Source organism: Electrophorus electricus, chromosome 13, assembly GCF_013358815.1.
Source record: "Electrophorus electricus isolate fEleEle1 chromosome 13, fEleEle1.pri, whole genome shotgun sequence".
NCBI classification, from domain to species: Eukaryota; Metazoa; Chordata; class Actinopteri; order Gymnotiformes; family Gymnotidae; genus Electrophorus; species Electrophorus electricus.
Window position 1 is genome coordinate 15,917,404 of NC_049547.1, and position 19,297 is coordinate 15,936,700.

At 47.1% G+C, this 19,297-nt stretch overlaps 1 protein-coding gene across 1 annotated transcript; it reads left to right on the forward strand.

Annotated features, from left to right (window-relative positions):
- Nucleotides 1-327: 327 nt before the first annotated feature.
- ism2a (isthmin 2a) lies at nt 328-15,217 on the forward strand. The gene is made up of 6 exons (XM_035532486.1): nt 328-1,065; nt 6,730-6,966; nt 9,508-9,793; nt 12,694-12,831; nt 13,710-13,778; nt 14,700-15,217. The coding sequence occupies exons 1-6, from the start codon at nt 937-939 to the stop codon at nt 15,215-15,217; spliced, it is 1,377 nt and encodes a 458-aa protein (XP_035388379.1). The 5' UTR covers nt 328-936.
- Nucleotides 15,218-19,297: the final 4,080 nt, after the last annotated feature.

The following is a 19,297-nucleotide window of genomic DNA, read 5'->3' on the forward strand; positions in this document are numbered from 1 at the left end:
TTGTTATGGACGTTTATTCCACTAATTCAGGTTACCGATGCAAACCTTTGTAACTCACTTCTAGACTGTATCGAGTTGAACTAAACATCTAATCACACATGACTGTAATGGTGTCCGGCTAGCACATTTACACCTTGTATAATTCACTGGCGCTTCGCCGCTATTGTCCTACTTACCGCGCCATTCATCGCCTTCGTTCTGCCAGCGTACGACGCGCTCTGACCCGCCCCCTCTGACGTCACGGGCGGAGGGCGATACCATTGGCTGTCCAAACCAGCCAATGAATCCGCAGACCGAATTCGGAGGCGACCGCACAAAAGCACATGCAGGAGGTCCAGCCCTGCACAAGCGCTGGAGGGGGTAAAAAGAGTACAGTAGTCGCATGAAGTTTCGGAGAGTTTCGAAATTCTCACGTGGGCCGTTTTTATTTGTGTGCTCGGGTCCTTAATAACTGCATTTAATAACCGTGAGTCAAAGTGGGGCTGCGCTGTGGCGGAGTCGTGGGCGAGGAGGGTAGTGCAGTTACGCTCCTGTAGGGACTTTATTTACGGAGTTAATTCAGCGCACAAGACACACATGGACGAGCACCAACGGGAGCTCTTTTCTCAGAGATATCTTTACTGGCGGCGTGAATGGCATCTGAGGTTCAGGGGGTCGTGACTAATGAGCAGTCGTGCGCAGTGATAAGCTGCTGAGATGGTGCCGGAGGTTCTTAAACGTAATGCAAAGAAGACATCGTTCAAGCGCCTTATGAAAACATATACCGGATTTGAATAAAGTTACGTGGATGGATTGTTTTTTATGAGCCCAACTCACTGACAGCCTCGAAGAAACTATATAAACTTGGAGCTGAAGCGTCTTTACTGATTATCTGATTATAGCCACAATTCAGGACAGTGGGCGAGAATCGCAAGAAGCGTTTTGTTTTGGGAAGATATGCGCGCTCGGGGGGAGGTTTTGCGGTGGGCTGCCTTATTGACGCTCTTCCTTCTGTCAGTCCAAGGTTTCCCCACCAAAAAGCACAGGACAAGTAACCCTAAGACGAGGAGCAGCGCGTCTTTGGCGGTACGTTTACATGGGACGTTGGCCACGCTAAATCCGTTTTTATTAAGACGGATTTGTGTGGATTTCATGCGTATCATTAGCTGTCAGCTCTTGCGTTTTGCGGTAACAGTAGTAACGGAATGCACTTTCCTATTAGATAATTATCACCCAATTTTATATTAAGCATGGGCGAATGATGACTGCATGATTTACGTGCTTTTTAATTACATCGGATGTCGCGTATTACCAAAATCTTGAGTTTTAGCGCTTGTGTAATTTTGAACAACCCCAAGTTGTTCTACGAAGCGAACCAAATCATACACGTCCAGTAATAGAAGTAACTGTACAGCACCTGTCCAAATAGTATTGTAGCCCTGGGTTTAACTGCTGTATCCTGTTCCTTATAAGAGAATCTGCATTTTGTATGAGGTGTGTGCCCAATTGTTGCCCAAGCCCTATACCAGTTTAAAGGACACCTCAGAGGGAGAGCTAATTTTCCCATGCTCGAGCAGCGGGTTCCTGGATGTAGGAATGGATGTAGATGGATCTCATGGCACGTGTGAGAGAGCAACACGCTGATCTGAGGTCATCCATCCCTATCCATTAATCACCAGCTCCCTGGGAAAGGGCGACTAAAAACTGGAATGGAATCATCGTCATCGATTAACTACATGATCATTTTCCCCCTGGAAAATTAGGTGCAGTTGGTAAAAGTAAATCAGGTTCGATCCCCATCGCCCCGGGGTGTTGTCTACAGAGTACTTACATGGATGACAGCAAACTCTCTCCCTCTCTTAGCAATGGCATAACCCTCATGGTCTGACTGTGCAGGGTGTGTTTAGTGATGATGGCCAGTAGTATCATATGCATGAAAGGTCTGAGTACCCTTCACTTCCAGAGAATGGTGAAATAGTGGATAAGCCAAAACTTGGAGAAAAACAGATGGGGGGAAAACCAACTAGCTCTTTCTGTCTGAAGGACTTTTATTAGCTATGCATCCTGTTAAATGGTGTATTTTAACTTGTATACTGAAGCCCTATCTATGCTCAGAAAATAACTGAAGCTCCAGGGCTTTAAAGTGGTTTAGTTCTCTCTATGAATTGGTCAGGAAGCTAGATACATGTCCACATGTATAGAACCTTAGCAGGGTGCCAGACTGCACACCAAAACAGTGAAATGTTTAGCTGCGTTATTTGAAAGGAGACGCGACGGGATTCTGTTCAGACAGGACGTCTTTCTGCAGCGCCCGAACACACACTGCGTGGGTTACCTGTGTGGGTTACCTGTGTGGGTTACCTGTGTGGCCAGGAGGAGCGCAGTTCCCAGAGGGAAACGGGGTCCACTCAGATGAACACCTGGTGTGGCGAAGCCAGCTGCCCGCAGCTTAAGACGCAGGACGCGGAAAGGTGTGTGTGGCGTCTCTGAGAGATGAGCTGAATAACCGCAGGCCTGGCCTGCTCCGGCGGCCGCGCCGAGGCCGATGCCATGCTTTGCACAGGGCCCCATGTTCTCGGGCGTGTTCAGAAGTTCACATTGCTGCTCTTTACCATTCTGCCGGAGGACCGTTGACCGGAAAGCTCTCAAGTGTCCAACCCTTTAACTAAGCCGAAAGCCAAAACTGTAAACCATAAACCGTGTTTCAAAGTACATGGTTCAGGCTCTTATACATGCAGTGGTTTTCACATTCAGGATTTAGTGCTGGAATACTAACCAATATTTTAGTAAATACCACAAGAACACACACAGACCCAGCCTCACTTGAGGAATGAATGTAATGGCCGAAATGTCTATCACTGGCTTTAGAGCAGTGGTTAGAAATACATCTGCATATTTTAATGGAGCAAAGCAAATCCGACTCAGGAACCAGAAGCTCTTAATGAGGTCATAGGTGACCTCAATCTGAAAACAATCTGAAATCTGAAAACCCTTAAACAAAAAAAAAATCCTGGATAGTCCCCTGGAGTTCATTTGATGAAATTCACATTTTAATTATTTCTGGGTAAGCTGGCTGTTGTCTACAGTATTTGTATGAGAATTGAACATATAAATGATTTAAAGCAGAGTGAGCAAACACGAACCCTAAAAGGCTACAGATTTGTGGTACACCAAAGAAATATAATTTAATAGGCCATGTATCCATGTCATAGTCAGAAAATGCTATGACCTAAAAGACCCACTTTTGAGTTAGGGTTTAGAGAAACCTTCCTGAAAGGTTTCTAACCAACACCAAAAAGGTCCTCTTAGGGGAACTGCAAACTGTTCCTAGAGTTTTTATTATGAGTGCCTCTGGATCCAGTCCACCTTGATGTATACAGTATGTGAATTAATACAGTTACCGTGTGTCAAGTGGAATTTCCTCTGGGAATTTGATTTCTGAGGCCTCTGCAAAGTTAGTAGAAAGATTTTGAAACTTGCCTATTTTCTCATATGAGACCAGTCGGATTTGACTTGTGTGGCGTGCGTTCGTCTCAGTGTTCCTGCCTTGGATTTCACATCCTGTGCACTGAGGTGTTTAGCTGTGTAACGGCCCTGCGAGGAATAAAAGGTTCTGACACAGTAATTAATCCTTGGGCCTATTTTTCTTTCTTTTTTCGAGGGGACTAATCAGATCCATCCATTTCAGTGAATTATGAGCAAGCTGCACAGTTTTCCATTTTAATACATTCCATTTGGTCTCAGCAGGTAATACTTTGTGGGGGTGTTAAAGAAATCGGCTTTTAAGAGAGAGCGAGAGAGAGAGTGTGTGTGTGTGTGTGTGTGTGCGTGCGTGCGTGCTTGCGCACTGGTTCCAGTGCCGGTCTGGACTCGGTGCAGCCAAAAACTCATAGCCTTGCTCTCTCAGTGGTAGATCAATGGCTTCATCACACTAAGCCCAGTGGAAGTCAGCACACAGTCTGGGCACGGGTTCCAGCTTATTCTTGGCAAACTACTACTATTTGTTCTCTTTGCCCTCTCTTTCCTCGGTGATGAGGAAGCACAATGACTGTTTGTGAGATGCCTGGTGCACCGATGCTATCTGGACATGCCAATTGGATCAGATTATAGAATGGTGGCATGCAGGATTGGGCTGGGGGGGGGGGGGGGTTGTTGAGGGAGGAAGTGAGAAAAGGAAACCGGTAGAAGGAGAGCGTTTGTGGCGAGCTCGGGTCAGGCCGGCCGCCCCTACAGCTTGTTTCCTGTTATTAACTCGTATTTCTCATCTACGAGCCATTTTTCTTCTTCGACTCAGACTCAGTCATTTCACTGATGTAGAGAAAGACACTAATCCAGACGGTGCTGTGTTGAGTGAGTGGTGTATGTATGACTGAGGTAGAAGGTATGAGAGAACTGAGGAGGCATTCACTGCACCTCATTCCTCCCGCCGTAGACTATTAGGAAAGACAAAGACACTTAGTGGAACTGGTCTCTTGGTTAATGGCACCTGTCAATGGTCCAGCTCACAGTGACCGTCCTCTTTGAGGAAATCTTGTGTAGCTGGACGGTAGAGCTGACTCACAGGCGCTTTCTCAGTCAATGCTGCTGGAATATTGTTAGTATAATTATTTTTTTTTAAAAAAGGAATAAATTAAAAAAATTAATTTATCAAAGTAAAATATCTCTCCCCAGTTTTACTTTGGTTCACTGTTGCCCTATGCTCAACCAGCAGCTTTAACATTCAACTTTATTATTTATTATTTAACATGCAATTTTATTATTTTTAGTAAAGTGACTTTGGCTCTTTGTGAGACCACCGACTGTTGTAAGTACACAAAAAGCGGCAGTCTCCTACAGCCGGCCCTGCTGAAATTCACTAGAGCAGTGTGGTGAAGATCGTCTGGAACAGAGGACATGTGCTTTGCGTGTGGGAGAGAAGTGAGACAGGGCAAGCTACACATGATCAGTGGGGGAAGGCTTTGATCAGGCAGAAGAGCCCCCCCCCCCCCCCCCCCCCCCCCCCCCAACCAATCCGCCAGAAGACAAGAGGGACCAATCAAATCAGGCATCCAGATGTGCGCACGAAAGGATAACACAGATGTGGTCGTAGTGGACAGCGCGCAGACATCGTCTCTTCAAGGCCATGACCCGTGCTAATCAAGGAGTGTTATAGAAGATAGAAACTCTGGGATGGTCTTAATGAGTTAAGATCACACTTTATTGATCCTCAGAAAGAGAAATTTAGACTGTCACTTCAGACATGACACTCACAACAGAGGTAGTCCTTGAAGACAGAAGACAAAAGGCTGGCGATTCAGAAGGAATTGATCAGGCAGACTGGATGACGCAGTTTGTATTTACACAGCTTGTGGTCTTTGCTTTGTCTTGTTGCGTGGCAGTGTTTTGATGTCCCTGTTAGGCTCACAGACAGGGCCTCTGCGTGAGCTCTTTGAAGTGAGGAAGAAACCAGGATGCAGAGACCTGACATGACTGGGTCTCATCTGGTGCAGTTAAAGCAGCCATTTAGTTCACAATAGTCACATCGAAGGAAGGGAGGCTCCTCAAGAGCTGGGCAGATCTGCGCTTTACTAAATTTATTAGCACATACATGTGCTAAATAAGCACACTGAAATGTGAGGAGATGATCTGAAGATCCTTTTAAAAACAGCGTGACAAAAAGTTTGGCGCAGAACCGAGTGGACGCGATTGGCGGGACAGGAGCTTCCTGAATCATCTCGCCTGTTGATGGAGAGCAGATGAAGTTCGCAGCCGGATGAAATAGATACGCAAATAGATACACATCCGTTAAGGTGTAATAAACCTTACCTGGGCAAGCACCATCCTGGGCTCTTCTCTGGCACTTTACAGCGCATCTCCGTTTCTCCAACTGTTAAGCTTAACACCAGCCAGCCGACAGGAGGCGGAGACCCGTCTGGCCGCACGCGAGGGAGATGTGCGGCCTGGCTGAATGCCGCGCTCCTTGGGCCTGTGATGTTTCTTCATCTCGCTCTGTTTTGTTTGGTTGCTAACAGGAACCCCTTGGATAAGTAACTTGTGTAGGATGGTGGTCTAAAAACAACAGCTCTACCTCTTATCAGATGGCACCGCGACGTCAAACGGGTTGCACAACAGATCGTCTGAGAATGTCACAGTATGCTTTCAATATAATGGCTTGAACATACACTGTACACTGAGCGCTTCACTATTATCAGATGTCATCAAAGAAATCACATTTTGTATATACCTATATCTTAGTAGAGGTAAACAGGTTTTAAAGCTATGCAGTAAAACAGTTACCAACATTATTCAACTAATCCCTCTGTAAAATCTGCCTGATATGTTGTCATGTGGTAGACATTTCACTCCAGATGGGTTTATTCGAAACCCTGGTCTTTCTTCATAAGACTGTCAGGTCGCAGCTGTATAGATTTGATATGGTTTTGATCTAGGGCAGCTCTTCTAACCTTTCACATGTGTGCTGTTATTGCTTTAAGATATATTCCCTTATTTTCTTCCCTTTTTTTGCTCTTGAAAAAAAAAACACTTTATAGGTGACTAATTTGATACTCAGAAATCTCGAAGTCTTGTTGTTTTTTAGTGTGTCAGAAAGCACCTTTCAAGAGATCTGGTGAGCCAACCGAGAGCAGCAGTTGCACAGACTAAAGAGCAATGAGCAACGGGAACCCATCTTTAGGTGTGTGAGTAACCAAAAAAATATGATGTATTTGTGTGTGTGTGTGTGTGTGTGTGTGTGTGTGTGTGTCTCCTCAGGCTGGAGGCCAGGCCGGCTCCGTAGATGTCGGGCAGATGCTCGAGGAGCTCCAACAGGAGAACCAGCTGAGGAGTAAATCGCCTCCACACCAGCACAAGCGGAGATGGTCTCAGCTGCGCTCAGACAGAGCTCTCTCCAAGCCTGTGCCCAAGGAAGAGGAGCCGTTCATCTTAGATCTGAAGAACTTTCCTGACCTTGCCAATGCTGACCTGGGCTCACAGAATCCAAACATTCAGGTAAGACCAGACCTAGACTTCTCTGTTTGTGTTGCTGGACCACCATTGGTGTGGTAATTTAAACTAGGTGTTATGATATGATATGTACTTTATTCTGGGACTATGATATATACTTTATTCTGGGACTATGATATGATATGATATGTACTTTATTCTGGGACTATGATATATACTTTATTCTGGGACTATGATATGATATGATATATACTTTATTCTGGGACTATGATATGATAGGATATATACTTTATTCTGGGACTATGATATGATATGATATATGCTTTATTCTGGGACTATGATATGATATATACTTTATTCTGGGACTATGATATGATATAATATATGCTTTATTCTGGGACTATGATATGATATGATATATGCTTTATTCTGGGACTATGATATGATATGATATGATATGATATATACTTTGTTCTGGGACTATGATATGATATAATATATGCTTTATTCTGGGACTATGATATGATATATGCTTTATTCTGGGACTACGATATGATATGATATATGCTTTATTCTGGGACTATGATATGATATGATATGATATATACTTTGTTCTGGGACTATGATATGATATAATATATGCTTTATTCTGGGACTATGATATGATATAATATATGCTTTATTCTGGGACTATGATATGATATGATATATGCTTTATTCTGGGACTATGATATGATATGATATATACTTCATTGTCCCCTCAGGGAAATTGTTCTTACACTCAAATTCACTTACATACTTCACATGTACTAGTGTCATCATTTTAGTTAAAAATCACAATGTTTCACAGCCAACCAACCTTAAAAAAGGATCAGTCTCCACATTTATCATCCATAAAGTCTGTTTAAACAAGCGTGCAGACTGTTTACCGAACAGCCAAGTATTTGAATAGCAGGAGACATTGTGCTAGATCAATCATTTTGCCCCTTGGGGTTTTAAGCCTTTCTTTGTAGATGGTCTGTATATCTTGGCCTTACTTCTAATTTGAAAACCACTGTTGAATTTGAGAGACATTTATGTTGAACCGATTGTGTGTACCTCTGCGACAATGCCCGCTCCTGTAACGTTCCCACCTCTCTCGGCACTAAATCAGGTCGCAGTTTGAAGAAGTGGATTAATTTTACTTGGCAACACTTTGCAGGAGACGTAATTAACCTATGCACTCGTTGCTTCGCAGTGTTATTACAAAGTGCGCTGCTGTGATTGCTAAAGGGAGTGGGGTTTCTGTGCACTCACCGGCTATGTTGGACTTCTTAAATGACCCCAGGAGACACCTTTCACTGGGGCAGCCCAGTCCGGCTGGCCCGCTTGGACCTCTTCACCGAGTTTATAAGAGAGAGAGCGAACAAAGTCCAAAAGGTAAAAGGCCAGAGTATTATTTTAGCAGGCAGTTTTTAATGTTTACTACAAGAGCTGATCTGTCCTTAAATGATGTTTAAAGTGAGGCAGAGAAGAGGTTCTTTTTTATTCTTTAGTGCTTTTTTGAGGTTTATGTGTGTCTGAGGATTTGAATAGAAATGGAGTTAGACTTCTGGGGAAAAATACAGAGTACACTGGTATCCAATTTACTTTTATAACAGGGAAAAGGCTTAAGTCATTCAATTGGGAACAGTTCGTCCTCCATACATACCAGACAAAGGCGTCTTTGTTTTTACGCGTCTTTTCTTTAAGTAATAGCTTTTATAAGGCTTATAAGGATGTATGCTTTTTAGGAGGATATATATATTTTTTATCACATTAAATACTTTAAATAATGTTATGAGAGTTTTCAAGGACAGAGAGTTACGAGTGTGAAAACATTGTTGCTCATACTAGTCCTGAACAACAGATCGCAACCCGCACTATCCATAAGCAAGGCTTCCACTGCCAGACACTCACGCAATGTTAAAATCCAATGTTAAAAGAGCCCAGCTCTTGTCCAATCTCTGTATAGACCCTCAAACGTTTGGTAGTTCTCTACCATGAAACCATGACAGTTTGTCTAAACAGCTCATATTTTATTGAGTTCACTTGTGATTATCTTCTTAGCAGGGACTCTTCTGCCTGGGCCCAGACTCCCATAGTGCCGAGCACGCGCAGCAGAGGAGGACGAGGGCGACCGATGTAATCGGTGTGGCCACGGTAGCTTTAATCGCTGTGCTAAACAGCACGGTGTCTTTATAAACAGCTGCTGCAGCCATCAGATTGTTGCGTCGAGAGGTATATAAACAGCCGGATCTCTGTCTAGGCCTGCCGAGGGGATGACTGGAACTTCCCTGTCTCCCGGCAGGCCTGCCCCTGTCGGGAAACCACGAGCCAGGGCATGCTGAGCAGAAAGCTACCACCATGCAGGCATCCTCGTGAGAAGCTGACCTCGGGGACGGTGAAAAAGGGCCTTTTTCGACTTTTCGAATTTTTGTACGTCGCGCACAGCGCCGTTTACAAACGCAGAGGGCTTCGGCCACTCTCAGCGCGAAGCGTCCGTGTCCTCGGCTGTGAAAAAGTCCCCTGAAAAAGTCAGTCGCCCCTTCGCTCTCCCCTTTTCAGGTGACCATCGAGGTTGTGGACGATCCTCAGACGGAGGTCGAGATGGACCTGGCCAAGGAGGGCAGGAACGACTGGCCCCTGAGCTCCGAGGAGTGGCTGGGTCACAAGAAGCTCTTCTGGCCGCTCTTCTGGGAGTACCGCGACTCCAGCGAGGAGAGCCCGGACCGGGCCAGTCTGGAGGACAACGGGGAGGACCTAGACTATGACGGGGACGACTCTCTTCTGAGTGGAGTGGGACTGGACTGGGGCAACCGCCGGAAGGGCTGGGACTCAGTGGAGAATTACGGTACGAATGCGTCGGCTGTCTTCTCGAAGTGTTTCTCTTTGGGCGAGGCGGTAACCTAGAGGTCAGTGGGTCAGTGGTCAGGACCTGCACGCAAGACGCAGAGTAGGCATCTACACAGGTCTCCGACCGGAAAGGGCAGCTCCGGTACAGGCACGCCGTAAACACGTACAGAATGGCGGCCCTCAAACGCGGCCAGCTTTGCTGTTGTGGCCTTCGCTCTGCCTCGCTATTCAAAATTGTTCCCATGAAGTGTTTTTGCTAAACCAATCCCCCTCCTCAGGTCTGAACCAGGGGGCTGGCCGCAATCGTCTGCGTAGGCCTGGCATGATTTATGATTTGAGGCTGCACTCAGAGACCGCTATATAAACATGCCATTCCTGTCGCCAGTCTCAGTGACTTTCTTCAGATGCGTATCAGTAGTAAACCAAAAAAAAGGACTTAATTTAAACTGTCCTATTCTCTCGCTCACATTATTCACGTCATTAGCGGTGAATTATCTTTATCCGAGTGTCTTTTGCCTAACTGGCTTCGCTGTGTTCCCATACATGGGAAGCCATGACCGAGAGGAGACACTAGAGCCGAGACAGGAATATCTTAAATACAGTGACGGATGTGCGTGGGTGGAGAGAGACAGGGTTTCTGGCTCCCCCGCCGTCCTCTTCCGGCGTGGTCGACGGCGGCCGCTCAGACGTCGGGCCTCTGTCTCATCTCTGTGGCTGGCGCCGTGGGCTTTCTCCACTGGCCAAACAACCAATATTTGCGTTCAATCACACGACAGATGGAAAGGAGCTGGGAGGGGACGTTGGCCCCCCGCTCTCCCTTTGACCCCGCCGGAGAAGCCAGCTTGTTTCATGGCCCTGCACGTAACGATGCTTCACGTCCCCTGCTATTCTCCTCCATCTAGAATGTCCCGCCCCCCACCTACTCAAGTAAAGATGCTGGCATTTTGTTCTGGACTTCTGTTACACACCTGGATGCTTTGTGCAAAGCAAGAGAAAGATACTTGCTCATGAAGCAGTGCTCTTGTTTCTTTGCACAGTTCTTTATACAGAAATGTTTGCACATCCTAAGAGATTGTGGTCAGCTTCAAAATTCCATGGAGTTACTGGCCAAAACTTAAACTGCGTTACATCAGAAGCTTAATTTATAGTCGTATCAGTCCCATCGAAGGTTAATTCCTCTCATATTTAGCTGTACCACCCCAGTGTGATTTGTCTACCACAGAGCATCCCAACTCTCTTTTCCTGGCCTGAGGAACACATTATCTCAGCACCAATATAGAGGAAACTCAAGTGCTGGTTAGGTCAAACACAACCCCCACCCAGAAGAGACACGTTACTGTACAGCAGTGTGTTACTGACCCTACACCCTCGCCCCTCCCACGATCACCTCAGAGAGCCCTGCACTCTGATATACACTTAATGAGTGTACTTAGTGTAAGGACTCTACTGTGTACAAACAAGGCCGATTGTGAAACAGCAGAGGGCAAATGAGCCACATTATTAATGAGGCCTTGTCCATAATCCCCAGACACTTAGCAACATGACGTTTTCCTGTAATTATGGCCTGACCTGGTGGAAGGCAGGACATCGGTTCCTACTGGGGTTCCTCCTCAAAACGCCAGACATGTAGTTATAGGAGAATTTCACTCTTAAAGACCCTCAAGGCCAAGACCCTCTTGAAATTGTTGTTTTCTCTCTTAGCTTCAGGACTCAGTAATGCACTTCTACTCCCGAGCCCCTCGCTGGGCTCCAACAGAGTCGTTTAAGCTTTCAAAAGCCCCAGATAAATCTCCTTCTTAAAAACACGTGTTTTCGCGCATTTTATGTTTACTGAAGACTTTTACAAATAACAGTAGGCTTTACTACCACATTTTTGGAGCTTGTTTCATCATCTGCGGTCATTAGGTTCGTGTTTGTTTTTTTGTTTGTTTGTTTTCTTGGTAGAACATCCAAATACACGCAGGACTATTTTGTGAGGTTGCTGTTTTTGAAAAAAAGAGGATATTTTCCGGTTCTTTAGATGGCTTAAACGGTCACGGCATTGAACTTTGTTTAAGGTGCAGATGAATGCCAAGCCTCTCCGTGCTAAAGTTATCAGCCAAATTCTCCACACCTTTTTTATTTGAACAAGGTTTGAAAACAGCAGAACTCTTCTTTGATTCCTTTGCTCGTTGCTGACAAGAATTCCGAGATGGTTCTTTCCCAGTCCTGTTTGGAGTGTGTCCAAAGCATTCCAGGATTACAGAAAGAAGAAAAAAAAACCTGACCGAGAGAAGCATGTCATCGGCACCTTGTGTTTCCTTTGGCATGAGTGTGTGAGCGCATTCCTTCATCTGCAAGCCTGGTGCTCAATTAACAGTGTGTACCTGCAACCAGCAAGCAGCGGCGCAGTCAGATTGCAAGTGGCCATACTTAAGCCAAACGAACGCGGTCAGTCTTCTTTGGACGCTGATTTCTTTAAATCGGGACACTGTTGGACAGAAAGATGTTGGACCGCATGCTGAGTCTTCCCACCGAAGTGTTCATCTCGTTGGGTGTCGTGCTGAGGTCTCTGTCCCTCACGTATTAATTACAAGACACCAGAAGGACACACTTGCTCTTCATTAGGGAGAAATATGCAATATTAATGTAATGGCACATGGTCGGGCCTGCCGGGGTAGCACAGCCGAGAGGAAACCGTTAAGGCTGACTTCCTTTAACGGTCTTGTGAAGTGGGACTTCAAGCGGCGCTCAGAGCTCAAACGGCAGCAGGTAGAGAGTTTAAGGACAGAGAGAACAGGGACGAGAGAAAAGAGGTCAGTCCACGCGGCGGAGCCGGAGGAGCTTCAGAGCGTGGCGCGCCGGGTTCCTGAACAGTGTGTCACGTCGACGTGCCGTCTCTCTCCCCCAAACCTGCAGAGTACGAGGAGGAGGAGTGGAGCGACTGGTCGCCGTGCAGCGTCACTTGCGGCCACGGCAACCAGAAGAGGGTCCGCTCATGCGGATACGCTTGCACCGCTACTGAGTCGCGCACGTGTGAGCTGCAACACTGCCCCGGTGAGGCCCTGCACACACAAACACACATACACACACACATCTATATAAACACACACACAAACATACACACACAGAGTCACACATGTGTGAGCTACAACACTGCCCTGGTGAGGCCCCCCCCCCACACACACACACACACACACACACACGTACTTGCACACACACACAGAGTCACACACGTGTGAACTGCAACACTGTCCCATCGAGGCCCCCCCCAGCCTTAAGAAGCCCACAGAGTGCATACTGAGCCTTTAGGCCATGATGACAGAGCAGTGGACTCAATAATGAATCACATTTGTGTGTGTGTAAGCAGGCAGAAACAGGGCGAGCAGGTGTTTAGGCTTCTCTTTGGGCATAATATACACTGTATAAAACCACTCCTTGAGTGCAAGGACCACTTTCTTGGCCTGGTGTACAAATGGATCAGTGGGGTCTTTCAGTGGACACATGGGTGAGTCCGTCCTGGAGCGCGCGCACACACACGCTCACACAAACACACACACACACGCACGCACACACAAACACACCGAGCATTCAGTCTGACCACTCACAGGCCCTGGCCTTTAAACTCCACCCACTTACTGGAAGACCTGACAAGGCTGTGCCCCATTTGGCACGGCTCAGACAATTTCGGTGAGGCCGATCTGTCCCCAGGTCGCAGTCTGATTGCGTCTGCGCAGCGTGACTAGAATAGGAGGAATTATAACCTGCGCCTCCTTCAGTTCTGTTGCTGGCCCGTGCAAACGGGGTGGGTGTGGGCCAGGGTGAACAGCCCCTTCGGGACCTTCCCGTTTCCCCAGTCGGTACAGTAGGGGGTCCCGCGCGAGCGGAGCTCGTGCTTAACTGTGTGCATCTGCTGCTTTCCCTCCTTTCCTCAGGTGACGTGAACGCCGTGACGGAGCTCGCGCCGCATCGGACGGCGAACGGCACTGACGCTCTCGATACAGGTCTGTCCCGTGCGCCTTTAGCCTGTGCAATCGCTCGCGCTGCGCTCACATCAGCTCAGTGTAACACCGCATGGCACAAATTGGATTCACAAGGGCCCTGGAGGTGTTCACTGAACTTTTATTGTGTGTTCTTTGGGTGCCCAACGCTCCCTCCGCGAACGCGGCTCACGTATGATAATTACGAGATTATCAGAAGTCCTTCCCGCTCTGTGAGCTAATTGTATCCTAAGCCTTTCTGTTTCCTCCCTTCAGTGATGGCGCCATTATCTTTCATTCAGCCTGTGTGCAGTTTAAAGCACGTATACCCTGCAGATGAAATGGCCCTTATCATTATGGAAACGGCCCTTCTGAGGCAGCAATCAAAGAAAACGGGAGTCCAGTTGGACTGGGGGAAAAAGCACATTTAAGATTTTTAAGATTGCTCCACAGAGAGTGTTAGCAAGACCATGAAATATTGGCTCCCCTATTTGCTTTGGAGGTTTTGTTTTTGTTTGCTTTTTTTTCTGCTCTCCCAGTTCTGGCACAGAACCTGGAAAGGGATAGCTCTCTTTATATAACCATAATAATAATGACTGTGGTATGAAAACATAATAAGATAAAGTGTCAGGCACTTTTGTTAACTCGTTCCCTTTAAAATTCAAGTACAAATGACCTTGCAATACAAATGTTTCTAATGAACATGGTCTAGTATGGCACCTGCCTCCTGCATAGATGTTATTCGGTGCTGATTTTTGGAGCTGTCTGTTTCGCTTACATTTGTTTTCCTTAGTGTCTCTTAGAGAGAAGAGACGTCAGTTACAGTATAAAAAGAGTTGAGTTTAATCACTAGCCGACAGCTGCACTTCCCAGGACCATATGGCTCTGTGCTCTGCTGCTGGGTCTTTGTACTCGGAGCGCTGACCACCCCCTTGGCCCCCGCAGATGTGGACAGCTGCGAGAAGTGGCTGAGCTGCAAGAACGACTTCCTGCAGAAGTACCTCCACCAGGTCCTGACCGAGCTCCCGGGCTGCCCGTGCGCCTACCCCTCCGAGGTCGTCTACAGCGCCGTCAACGTCTTCGACGAGCGGCTGCAGAAGTCGTACCGCTGGCGCGACGCCAGCGGCCCCAAGGAGCGCCTGGACATCTACAAACCGTCGGCGCGCTCGTGTGTGCGCTCCATGCTGTCGCTGGACAGCACCACGCTGGCGGCGCAGCACTGCTGCTATGACGAGCGCATGCGGCTGATCACGCGCGGCAAAGGTGCCGGCGCGCCCAACCTCATCAGCACCGAGTTCTCGCCGGAGCTCCACTACAAGGTGGACGTGCTGCCCTGGATCCTGTGCAAGGGAGACTGGAGCCGCTTCCACCAGGTCCGGCCGCCCAACAACGGGCTGCGGTGTCCCGAGAACCCCCGGGAGGACGTCTACATCAACGAGCTGGAGGAGGCGCGGGAGTACTGAGAAAGGGGTTGGGGGGGAGAGGTGGGTGGGTTTGGGAGTCGGTTGAGGGGGGTTTGAAGGGGGTCGACCGACGGCTTCCTCGCCAAGTGACGGGTAATGAAGCGTTGTGTTGCTACGGAGCGTTTTACCACATCAGTGCAAACTCTTCAGGAAATGAGGCTGCCCGCTGCCCTGCCTGGGCCGGTTTCGTAGAGGTCACGGTCGGCTTCAGCTGAAGACGGAGCTATCAAAATACCGGAGCTAAATAGCTGGGAGTTCATTATGAATTCAGGGTTTTGGAGCATGGTGAGAGAACCCATACACTATTTATGTACAGCTAAACTGGGAAAACATGGGTCTAACATGTTTGGTCTGGCAACCACAAGGGAAGACCCTGACGAAATGAGCTGTCTCCAAACTCTGTCCTCTAGGGACGCTACTTCTCGTTTCTGCCGGGTTCAGGGTTGGAGAGGGCACGGGCTAACTGGGGGGGGGGAGGTAAACATGACACGAGCTTGCCGTATGAATTAGATTCGCGTCTGCTTTTTTTTCCCGTCCGTAGTGCGCTCAGCGACTCAGATGTGTCATGAAAGGAATTCCAGGCAAACGGCTAAACTTGTGATGGATCCAAGTGGAATGCCGGTTTTTGTTGTCTTAGACTTGAAGCTCAGCGTTGGCCCTCATCCTGCACCGGGCGAGATCAGGCCAAACAAATCAAACACGAGCCTCGGTGCGGCATGCGGACAATTTTGCCACACTTCACAGAACAGCTCCGTTCACCCATTGTTCCCCCAGATGTACTCAGATCTGGTGTCATAGGACATAAGACGTTCATTCATTCAGGGCGATTCAATCGTGGTCATACTTTAGGAGAAGGTGGCACCAGAGTGACGCACTCCTTCCAGAAGTTCTCCTTTTCTTCTTAGCAGTGTAAACTGTTCTTTACAAGAAGGACCTTCCACATTGCTACCTTTGGTCCTAAATGTAACTGAATTCCTTCGATTTTGTGTGGCAGTATTTTTCTTTTAAGAAAGATGGCGGCTTTTACGGCAACCAAGGTCTAAGACGGCGGTGTGGCCGAAGCGCCGGCCTTGTCACTGATGGATAGCGCTCCTCTTTCTTAAGATGGGAGCGATGGAAACGAACGATCATCCCCCCCCCCCAAACAAAGCACACCACATGAAACCATGCGGATCCACGAGTCCCTCCGATGTTGTCTTAAGAGCTAAAGCTTATTCTTTCAGCCTGGTTGTTACGATCTGTCTCTTTGTGAGACGTTGAAGCACAGTGACGGTATTCACCACCCAAAGCCCTGCCGATGGAGGCTGATTCCAGTGCCGCCGTTAAAAAAAAGAAACAAAAAACATCCACCTTCTGTGACATCTTAATGAGTGAATTCAGAGGCAGGGTTCCTCCACCCCAGGAACCACGAGTACAGTGCTTCCCGTTAGGTCCACACTGTACACCCTCGCTCACATATGTAAGCTAGACCATCAAGTACACACTAGTCTTAGGTAATGTTCTTCAGTAATATAATGTTATGAAGTTCAATAGTTTCTCAATAAAGAATCCCTCACTTGTTTTACTGAAGATAGCAGCAATTTAACTAAAGAAAAAAACACACTCACACTCACTAAAAAAGAATGAAAGTTTCATAGAGGTGTCACAAATGGGCCTCTGGTCTCAGTGCACTGCTGGTAAAACAGCAAGAGCCGTGAATATATCTTCTGCGAGTTATCAGTGCATTCCAGCATGGAAGGTCTGTCATGATGCAGCTGGAGAAGAGCTTTAATCTTGTCACGTGAGCACGCCTCTGCACTCTGTTATGGCACGTTTGCATCACGTTTCATCAGCCTGGAATCCTGGAGCGGCTTAGGTGGCGGGGCAAGGGTGGAGCCCGCCCACGCCCCTCCTCGGCCCGCCTTGCCCCGCACCGTCTGTCCCACCGGGGCCTGGGTGTGGCCTGAGTTTGGCATGTCTGTGGCTTAGCTGTGTTCTGGGTGTGGTCTGGCTGAGGCCTGGGCGTGGCCTGAGCGTAGCCCGGATAAGGTCTGGCTGTGGTCTGGGCTTGGCCCGGCCGTGCTGTGGGCGTGGCCTGAGTGTGGTGAAGTGTCTGGCATCTCTTTGAGGTGGCGTCAGCCTTCCCACTGCTGTTTCATTTTAGCAAACGACTTCGGTAGGGCAATGGTTTCTAGAATGCTTTCTCGCTGCCTTATCTTACAGCAGAGAGCCTTATAGACCCCATTGGCAACAACAGTGAATGTGAGGAAAGAGCTAAAGCTAGAAACCCGTGGATTCTCCAGAATGTTGGACGCGAGCCTGCAGATGCTATCAGAACTGAACTGAATGATGGACGAGAAACTGTGCAAAAAGGCGGACAGGCCTGGGTCTCCTTCTCTGTTAAAGATGCTTTGGTGAAAGTTTACGTTTTCGTAGTCCTTCAGGAATATTTGATAAGACTGTGTGTCACTTTTAAGAAACTTCTGAAAGAAAGGCACTTTATTTAAAATAGATACGTGGATATATATCTCTCTTTGTACATACTGTCATTTATTGAATAATACCTGTAATTTACAACTTACAAACTATTTGTTTCATTATTGTAAAACGTGAATTTACACAAATGCTGCATTCTTAAAGAATTTGTACGTAATGTAAAATGTCTGGCATGTCTAATTCTGTTAGATTTATTATTGTACAGTATTTATTGTCCACAATCCTAAGGTGCACTATATGAAGCTGAGTGAAATATCCCATTCATGGTTGGATTTCTTGTGAAAAAAGGAATGTGTCCATGCCACACCACACACCACGCTACTTCAGTTATATACGTTTTTTTTTTTAACAGTTGTCATCTCCTTTGTAACAAAAGCTCTGTCAAGCATATAATAAATGTAACACTGACAGATGATGTAAACACATGGAATTGTTTTCATTATTTGGCAATCATAAAGCGCGTAGTCCCTGTGGAGTTCATGAGAAGTAATTAAAAAGCCATGTGAGTTCATGTATTTGTAGGTCCCATTTTGTTAAAAGCCCTGAAAGTTTGACACCAAGCTGTGGTGAAGATTCATCGCTTTGAGTTTTTAAGCATGCACGCACACACACACACACACATGCACATACAAATACACACCCACTTGATGCAAATGGAATTACCTCTGGGCTACTGTATCATATTCCATATGCATCAACCATTATCAGTGCATAGCTAACAGCAAACATTTCTTTTACTATCTTTCTATAGTATAAATTTTACAATTTTATATTTTAGACTGAAACGTTTGTGCTCCTAAATACAAACATCTGTCTAAAGTTTAAATGGAATAATTAATTGACTGCCTCTGGAATATTTTTAAATGCTGCCCATTTTACAGCAGTTGTTGCACACTGACATTGGCCCAAAACACCTTGATAAAGTCCACATGTTGTCAACAACAACACAAACATGTGACCTTGCACTGGACCTGAGACTGGGTTACCAGAGGGAAGAGGCGGGGAGAACTATTCCTCGAGGGGCTTACAAAGCTTATCACTGAATAGCTATCTGGCTATGTAACCACCATCTGGTGCACTCATAATCTAATTGCCTTCGCATTAAGCTCTGCCTGAATGCCTGAGCCAGGGACACAGCCTGATTCAAGTCCAAGTCAGGTGCGGTTGGAGTGAACCCCCCCAACCCCCCCCACCCCACACACACACACACATACCCATACCCCCCCCCCCCCCCCCCCCCATATCTCTATCTTTCTATCTGTCCCTCCCACAGTGGCAGTTAATCCATTTCCTCCGTAGTTCAGCAGGGTCTGTGTAGCTGGCTCCAGGCTGGGGTAGTGCTTACATCTTATACGACCCAATTCCTACTGCTTTTCCCCTTTTCTTCTTTCATAATGGCCGGAGTTCAGCCCCAAAAGCTGAGCGAACGATGCTGCAGTCGCATCGGAAGGCATGCCCGACGCTCCGGTGCCATGGGGGAATGATAGGTGGACCTTGGGTCTAACCTCAAATCCTAGCCCAAGCCGGAGGAAAATGGACCGTTTTTAAAAGCGTTATGAAGTCCCAATGTGGACATCGCACCTAATGGGTCTGCGCATGTCGCAA

Bases quoted from the DNA above. Each gene is read 5' to 3' on its own strand.
- ism2a (XM_035532486.1), top strand. From the start codon at position 937: ATGCGCGCTCGGGGGGAGGTTTTGCGGTGGGCTGCCTTATTGACGCTC. The intron at 1,066-6,729 runs GTACGTTTACAT...GTGTCTCCTCAG, and splicing joins GGAGCAGCGCGTCTTTGGCG to GCTGGAGGCCAGGCCGGCTC. The intron at 13,779-14,699 runs GTCTGTCCCGTG...TGGCCCCCGCAG, and splicing joins CACTGACGCTCTCGATACAG to ATGTGGACAGCTGCGAGAAG.